The 9,097-nt window shown below is 42.5% G+C and overlaps 1 protein-coding gene across 1 annotated transcript in view; it reads right to left on the bottom strand.

The window, feature by feature from the left end:
* The window catches only part of SLC16A10 (solute carrier family 16 member 10), a 121,847-nt gene extending 116,530 nt beyond the window's left edge, over window positions 1–5,317 (bottom strand). The window contains exon 1 of the mRNA XM_040627645.1: window positions 4,956–5,317. Coding sequence (XP_040483579.1) covers window positions 4,956–5,292 — 337 coding nt within the window. The 5' untranslated portion in view covers window positions 5,293–5,317. The remainder of the gene's footprint in view (window positions 1–4,955) is intronic.
* Window positions 5,318–9,097: the final 3,780 nt, after the last annotated feature.

The following is a 9,097-nucleotide window of genomic DNA, read 5'->3' as shown; positions in this document are numbered from 1 at the left end:
AAGGCAGAGTTGCATTAAAGACTGTAGCCAGAGAGCCTCCCTTTGGGGACCTTTTCAATAATCCACTTTTCGTTAAAACTACTGAATTTTTAATACCTAGATTTGTACTTTAAATACCCAAGAAGGGAGGATAACGTGCAGTGTTTCCCAAACTTATTTAACCACAGACCTCCACTTTAAAGAAAGGCTATTAAAGAACACAATTTGGAAATTACTAAAAGAAGGAAGAGTCTACTTGACCAAGCCTCTGGACCACAAAGACATAATATCTTCAAAAGGATATCATTAACTACCCTAAATACTGATTCTGAAAACACACTTGTTTTAAATAAATATATTTTAAAAGTGAATATACCATTAAAATATTTCTCTTTTTTCAGGAAGAAAACAGATAAAGAAACTAGATTAATATCCTAGTAAGATCCCAGAATGTCCATAGCGCTGTATCTGAAGATAAAAGAACCCTTAATTCTTTTCCTTAATCAGTTCCATGAAGGAACTAAAAATGGGTTTTCCAATATCCAGCACACTTGTGATTTCTAAGGGAAAATAACGTTTCAGTTAATTGTAGGAGCTGTTTTAGTTTTCCCTAAAGCATCTGATATACCTGTGCACATGTGAACAGGTAAAAGGGGAACTGAAAAGAGACAACTCAAGTTCAGCCTGCTCCCTCCGATGCAGCAGTATGTGTGAAGCATAGCTCTGAGTATCCTGTCATTGGCAGCTAGGATAACTTAGTGGGGCTGTGAGGCACTCCACATTTTTCTCTCTTTCTACTGCCAGCTTGTAGTTCAGCTTGCTTCCCCCTTCCAGAGTCCTAAATTCACAAAGTAAGATTTATTACCATAGAGAAAGAAGCCATCAAATGCCTTTCCCAGCCCCCACCATTCACAGGAATTTCTTAGAATTTCAGCTTTTTAAAATTAGATTTAGTCCTGATATATTGCAAATGCCTCAGGGAAATATTCTGTTTACTCATTTGTATACCACAGCAGATCAAAAAATCCTTGGGAACTGCTGACCTTGTTTCTCTCAGTTACCATCTCCGGTGCCAAGCACAGAGAGTGTCAGAAACTTGGTAAACATTTGTAGAATGAATAAGGAGTAACATTAAGATGTATAAACTAGCCTATATTTTAGTGTGAATGAAATTCTCCTTTTCTGAGAAGTTTTGGGTAGATCATCAGTTGCATTGGAAGAGTTAAGATAGCCCTGAAGAGGGCCGCCTGCGTGGCTCAGTCAGTTAAGCCTCTGCCTTCCTCTTCGGTCATGAAACTGGGGTTCTAGGATCGAGCCCTGCATCAGGCTCTCTGCTCAGTAGTGAGTCTGCTTCTCCCTCTCCCTCTGTGATCTCTCTCGCTCCCTCTAAGTAAATAAAACTACAAAAGATAGCCCTGAAGAGAAAGCCTGAGAAAGGCTCCTTTTCAATTCTGTCTGGAAACATCATCCTACCATGGATCAGTCTAAAGGAACATGGTTCTTCAAAAGAAACCCCATACTTCTGCTGAAGGCCATATGAAAGTATCTTGTGGGGCGCCTGGGTGGCACAGCGGTTAAGCGTCTGCCTTCGGCTCAGGGCGTGATCCGGCATTATGGGATCGAGCCCCACATCAGGCTCTTCCGCTATGAGCCTGCTTCTTCCTCTCCCACTCCCCCTGCTTGTGTTCCCTCTCTGGCTGGCTGTCTCTATCCTGTCGAATAAATAAATAAATAATCTTTAAAAAAAAAAAAAGAAAGAAAGAAAGTATCTTGTTTCTCCATGTAAGTCCCTCTACAAAAATCTATTTCAATGAGACATCAACAATTGGCAATCCTTTACTGACAGCAAAGTAAGACCAAGAAACAGGGACCCTAATCTTCAGACTTCTTTTCTAACCCTAGAATTCCTGGTATAGTACTCAATCAATTGCTAATGCTTGAATTAATCAACAACATAAAGAACGCTGGATTAGCAGGTTATCTCGCCAATGCAAAGGATCAATCATTAAATACCCCGTTTCTGGAGTCAGATAAACCTGAGATTGAATCCTGGCTCCACTGCTTACTCTGTAATACTGAGTTTCCACATACGAAAAGAAAGATATTAAATTAAGCCTGTATCATGGAGTTGCAATAAGGTTTAAACAGGAATGCATGCAGTTCTTTGCACTAGGCCTGGCACACAGTCCTCAAGAAAAGTGAGCTATCATTTAGAAACCTAGATTCACATTCCACCACTACCTCCCTACGTATCCTTGGGCTCATCACTAGGAAGAAGGCAATGAAAACATGAAAACAAAATTAAGTGCTCTCTAATGCTGGGATTATCAATCATAAATAAGGTATCAGAAAACGGATCAAAACTTCCTGAAAAATAAAAGCCTTAAACAATTCAGGTATTTTTTGGCATTGTACTTCAAGTTTGCATACATTTAATCACAGATGACTCAGCATCAGAATATCAAAATGAAAAGGCCTGAACAGGCCGACTTCGGGTATTCTCAAATACTTCGGTGCCTGCTGGGAAGGATGGACCTGATGAAACACCTGTGTGTGCTGGGGGTGGGGGTGCAGGTCTCAGTACTAACTGCCTTAAAGACAATCTTGTTTCCATTTTTTTTCCACAGATGAGGTTAAATCTTTTTTCTTAGACCTTAAAATTTATCACTTATCAGCTCTGTATAGCATAGCATCCAAGTAAAGGTCACTGTTCAATCTAGCTGCTGTGTTATACAGAACCATTACAAGTGCATAGGCAGGCACCCACAGCACGGTCTGGTTCTCAGTCACCACTTACCCTGCGGTGGGCACCTTTGTGCAAGGGCACAGCCAAACACAACAGTCAGGCAGATAAGCACAAAGATCTTCAGTATTCAACTGGCATAGGTATACCTGTATAACTATTTATACAATATACACCCACACATACACAAACATGACAAAGTTGTCAGGATTTAACTGAGTAAATGAAGAAGGATATTCATCAAAAATGAAAATACAGAGCATCAAAAAGTTCAGGAGAGCAGATTCCTGTCCCCTCCCTCACCTTCAGCTGGCCAGTCCTGGGATACTGTAGCCAACAGGAACTTTGGGGATGGAAGATAGGTAGAGGCTTCAACATTGTAAAACTCCAACCCTCGGCAAAACTATGGCCTTTCCCCAGCACCTGCTCACTCACACGCTCACTCTCATAAAATGAAGATAGGGAAAAAAACCCCACAGATAGCAAATGACCTACTCACCTGAGTTTGCAAGAACAGTGGTAAAAAAAAAAAGACTGTTGTCTTGTTGTTTGAACTGCATTAAAAATCTGCAATCCCAGGCAAGGATATGCTAAATGCTGAAGGAACCAGTCTTAAAATGTTGACTGTCAATTCTGCCTCCTTGAACTTTTCCCTACCAGATATCCAATGCTCATATAAAAAAATTATTTTTGTTCAATATTGCATATCAATCCTACTAAACTTTACAACAGTTGCCTTCCATTAAAAATAAATACACGACATTACATTTCTAACACTGTGACCTGTGTAACACCGTAGTTCAAGAGCTATTTAAGGAACAGAAATTCCAGGTTAAATATGGTATATTATCACATCTGCAAAGAGAGAATGTACAAGAATATTCATTGCAGCACTGTTTATATTAAGTTTGGAAGTAATCTAAATGGTTTTTTAAAGGGAGAATGCATTAGTAAAGTATAATACATTCATACAATGGAAAACCTTTAATTAAACTATAAAGAATTTAAGCCACCAGCTCAAATTGAAGTATTATGTGGGTAAACTGCAAACAATGCAGAGTAGAAGAAAAGCAAGCTGCAGAATGATACATGCAATACTATTTATACAAGGTTTTAAAAGTCCCAACATTACCTCTGCCCTAGAATTTGTTATAACAGTCTTGCATGTTCCTTGTATGCACAATAAAGACCTAAGGAATATTCACTCTAGAAATAGAAAATTAAGGTTAAAAAAAAAAAAAGACTATTAATCATATAAAGTTTCCCCAATGGCAGGGAGGAGCCTTATTTAGTAATGGAAATCACTTACCCCTTTAAGTCATAAGATGGGTGTTCTATCTCCATTCTACTACTCACCAAGACACTATTTTACCAAGCTTCAGTTTGCTCACCTAAATGGGGTTGACACCTGCCTCACAATTGAAGTGAAATAATGTATGTAGAAGAGTTTATACAAAAGGTCTTGGACTTGTTTTTTTGCCTATCAGTCAAGAAATCACGTAATAATGCTCTACAAGGAAAAAGATGTTGAGTCTGCACTTTTTCATCTAGTCTCATATATGATTAAATATGGCAAAGAACACAACAGGAAAGGGCAACCCCTCACCTTCCTCCTCCCGGTCCCCGGATCTGGCTGCCTCCTATGCTTTCTATATTTAGCACACAGTGCCCCCCCCCCAAAAAAAAAACAACAAACAAAACACGAAACCGTGGCTCTTGCAAAGGCTCCCTTTGGAACTCCCCGTGACCTTGGAAAAAATCTCTTTAATCTCGCCAACCCTGCCTCCCCTCACCACACACACCCCTCTGCAGCCCCGGAGGCAGATAACCGAAAACCCAACGGTCATGGCCAAATAAGAGACCGTAAAAATCACAGTGCAATGTTGTTGGGTTTGAAAGGTTCTGTTTGTTTTCAAACATTCAGAGGAAAGTATACCTTAGACTCAAACCCTACTCCTAGAAAGAAGATCTGGGCAAGTAAGTTCTGCAACTTGTTTCCAAACACACAATCCCCACATCTGGATCCAATACAGAGCCAGGCACACCGAGGCCCCTGAAGCGGCAGGAGGCGTTTGCAATAGGACAGACCCACCTCTCACACCCTCCCGCACACAGGCACCCACCCAGGCGCACACGCTGGCGCCGACACACACTCCGCACGCGGGATGCGCCCAGAGGCCCCGTCCCCGCTCTCCCCCCACTCCCAGCTGGCGCGGCGGGCTCCGCGCCTCACCTGTCTTGAAGACCATCTTGTCATCGTCCTTGGACCCGAAGGTCTTCAGCATGGCCACGAAGAGCACCCCGCAGGCGTTCTGGATGCCGAACACGGACCCGTTGCACCACATGGCGGCAAGCATCACCAGCCAGCCCCAGCCGCCCTCGGGAGGCTGCGGGGGCTCAGCGCTCGCCGGCCCCGCCAGCTCTACCTCCACCTTCTCGACGGACGCCTCGGGGCCGTCCGAGAGTCCCGGGCCGGGCAGCGGGGCGGCCCCCACGGTGGGCGCGGGACCCGGTGGCTGCGCCTCGCTCGTCCCCCGCGCGGCGGCGGGCTCCTCGGGGAAGGGCACCATGGCCCGAGGCGGCCCCCTCGGGCGCCAGGGGAGCGCGAGGGGTGCGAGTTGCCGGCTGGCTCGCCGAGGAACTGCAGAACGCCGAGCGGGCGGGCCGGTGAGGCCGAGGCGAGGGCGGTGGAGCCCCCGGTGGGCGGGCGGCGCAGGGCAACGGAGGTTGCAGCCAGGAGGAAGGCGGAGGCGAGCGAGCACCTCAGAGCTCAGGGACTCGGGCCTCCAGTCCACAGCCCCGCACCCCCCACTGCGTCGGGGGCCCGCCAGCAGGCTCTTAAAGACGCCCCCCGCCCGCTGGCTGGGGGCGTGGCCGGAGCGGGACGTGCCCCAGACTCTCCAATGATTGGGCTTCAGGAGAGCGGAGGCGGGGCCCACCGCCTGGAGGAGCCAAGACCCAGGTGCCCGCGGGTGGCCGTCTCTGCGCGCGCGCCTGCGGCAAGGCCTCCTCCTACCCAGTGGGGGGTCACAGATGTGTAGGTTACCTCGCGGCAAAGTATTAACGGAAGGGGCGCGAATCCTCCTAGGTACAGGCTGGGTGTGTCATCACACAGCACTACGGGAGCTTCTTTAGCCTTAGCTCTCTGACAGCTTCACAGCCAAACTAACATTGCCTTTTTGTTTAGTTTTTGTTTTGCTTTTTGGCATTCACCTCTTATTACTAATTATAATATATAAGCTACGTAATGCCACCTGCTTAATTAAAAGAAAGTCAGAAGAGGACTTACTGAATTATTTCATTTCTCCTGCTTTCATACACAATTTCCTATAAATACTTGGCACGTTAAAGATCCCCATTTTGTTAGACGCAGACTGTATAATACCAAAGCCTTCAAATAACAAACATTTTTGACAGCTGGAAAACGTTACTTTTAAACTACAGCAAGTTGTTTTCACTTTAAACAAAAATGAGCACGTATATTCAACTCCTCTATCTCCCCTAAACGTGGAGCAGCAATGTATGTGAAAGAAAAGGAAAAACGGCCGTGCAATATTGAGCACACTTCTTAATTTCTCAGTTATTCAGATTCTTCACTTCAAAGTCAAAATATACTAGTTATTTTGTATTATGGTGGAGTACACGGGTAAGTGTGATTGATCGTATTTCTTCCTCTACCTGTTAATGAACTCGTAGGAGAAAATCCTGGGATAGAACAGGAGGCTCAGATGGTATTGCAATACATATACAACAAAGAGAAGTGGGATGGAACCCTAAAATTCTCTTCAAAACACTGCAGAAGAGCTTCTACAGCAAGTCGCCATGGAGCTGAGCCCGGAATCCAACAGGGAACTTGAGCAGGCAAAGATAGGAGAAGAGCATTCTAGGAAGAGAAAATCACCTAAGATGTGGAAAGCAGGGTGTGCTCGAAGAACAGGAGACATAGCTCAAATATAATGTGTCTTAGGGATGGGGTTAGAGTAATAGACTAAGATTAGTCTTACAAGTGCACAAAAATGAATCCACAAGGATGTTAATCCAGCATCGTTGGAAATAAGGATAAAGTGGAAGCGAAGATACACATCAGTGACTGGTTGATTAAATACTTACTACATATTCTCTAGAAGTTAAGATGTTTACCTCTATTGACTTTAAAAGTTACATGCAACATTTTATTTAGCAAAGAAAGCACATCATAAAACAAGGTATGGGTTATAACACAAAATATAAAATAAATATCCATGAGTCAATACTGATATAAGTAAATGATTAAGTATATTAAGTCTTCCTCTCAAAACCCATAATCCCAGTCTAATTGTTTAAAAAAATAAATTAGACAAAGGTGCCTGGGTGGCTCAGTCAGTTAAGCCTTGAACTCTTTTTTTTTTTTTAAGATTTTATTTATTTATTTGACAGAGATAGAGACAGCCGGCGAGAGAGGGAACACAAGCAGGGGGAGTGGGAGAGGAAGAAGCAGGCTCATAGCGGAGGAGCCTGATGTGGGGCTCGATCCCATAGATCCCATAACGCTGGGCTCACGCCCTGAGCCGAAGGCAGACGCTTAACCGCTGTGCCACTCAGGCACCCCAAGCCTTGAACTCTTGATGTCGGCTCAGATCATGATCTCAGGGTTGTGAGACTGAGCCCCTGATCAGGCTCTGCACTGTGCGTAGAACCTGCTTAAAATTCTCTCTCTGTCCTTCCCCCTGCTCCCACAGGCATGAGCACACTCTCTCTCCCTCTCTCTCTCTCTCTCTTTAAAAAAAATTAGGGGCGCCTGGGTGGCTCAGTCAGTTAAGAGTCTGACTTCAACTCATCTCGGAGTCCTGGGATGGAGCCCCAGATTGGGCACCCTTCTCAGCGGGGAATCTGTTTCTCCCTCTCCCTCTGCCCCTACCCCTGCTCGTGCTCTCTCTCTCTCTCTCTCTCAAATAAATAAATAAAATCTTTTTTTAAAAAATTAGACAAGTCCCAATTGAGGGACATTCTACAAAATACCAGACCAGTACTTCTCAATGCTGTTAAGGTCATCAAAAACAAGGAAAGTCTGAGAAACTGTCAGATCCGAGAGGAACTGAAGGCAGTCTGACAACTAAATAGAATGTGACATCCTAGATGCAATCCTGGAACAGGAAAAGGACATTAGGTAAAAACTAAGGAAATCTGAATAAAATAAAATAAATTATTAATATTGGCTCATTAATTGTAACAAATGTGGAATACAAATTAAGATGTTAATAATAGGAGAAACTGGGTGAAGAGGTGTGGAAACTCTGTATTATCTTTATGATTTTTCTATAAATCTAAAACTGTTCTAAAAATAAAATTTGTTTTTTAATTTTTTTTTTTAAGTAGGCTTTAGGCCCAGCATGGAATTGAATTTACAACCCTGAGATCAAGAGTCACATGCTCTACCAATCGAATCAGCCAGGAGCCCCTAAAGTTTATTTTTTAAAAGTTTATGTATCATGATCCCATTCTTGTAAAAATATGTATACATGTACATAACAATTTTTAAACATGATACGGTTTATTTCTAAGTTTCACTTTATATATGATTGTTATACATATAGCATTTATAACATTATTTCTAAGCATTATATAGTGTGCTTTATTTTCAAATTAAAGTTTGACATTTTTCACAGGGATTGATTTAGGAATAACTCGGACTTAAAGGATTAAAAAGTTAATGCCCACAAGCCACTTAGTGCCTGGTATATAACAAGCTCTTATGAAATGTTAGCAGTTACTACCATTATTATTACTATTAATGACATCAATGATTCCTTCTAGTGACTTCCCAATACCAGCATTTTATTGGAATCAAACAATTTAAATGGATGTTTGCATTTTTATAAATACAACCTTTATTTAATTACAAATATATCAAGTTAGGAAATTAAAATATGAAAACAATGAAATTTAGGAGCTTAGATGTCCTTGTTCTCAACTATTATGTTATCTATTCCTTAAAGAGAAATTTATTTTCCACTAGTTACTCTATCCCCAACTCACAAAGGTACCACTTAAATAACCTGATACACGGTCTACAACACAAATAAATGGAAAGATACTCCATGCTCATGGAATGGAAGAAGTAGTATTGTTCACATGTCCATACCACCCCAAATCAAACTACAGATTCAGTGCAATCCCCATCAAAATACCAATGACATTTTTCATAGAACTAGAACAAATAATCCTAAAATTTGTATGGTGCCACAAAAGATGCTGAATAGCCAAAGAAATCTTAAGAAAGACACACAAATCTCCCTAATTTCAAACAATACTACAAAGCTATACCAATAAAAATAGGATACTGGCACAAAAGCAAACAGATAGATCAATAGAATAGAATAGAAAGCCCAGAAATAA

This window comes from Ursus maritimus, unplaced genomic scaffold, assembly GCF_017311325.1.
Source record: "Ursus maritimus isolate PB19 unplaced genomic scaffold, ASM1731132v1 scaffold_13, whole genome shotgun sequence".
Lineage (NCBI taxonomy): Eukaryota > Metazoa > Chordata > Mammalia > Carnivora > Ursidae > Ursus > Ursus maritimus.
The sequence above is the reverse complement of the archived record's forward strand: the minus strand, read 5'-3'. Positions and strand labels throughout refer to the sequence as shown.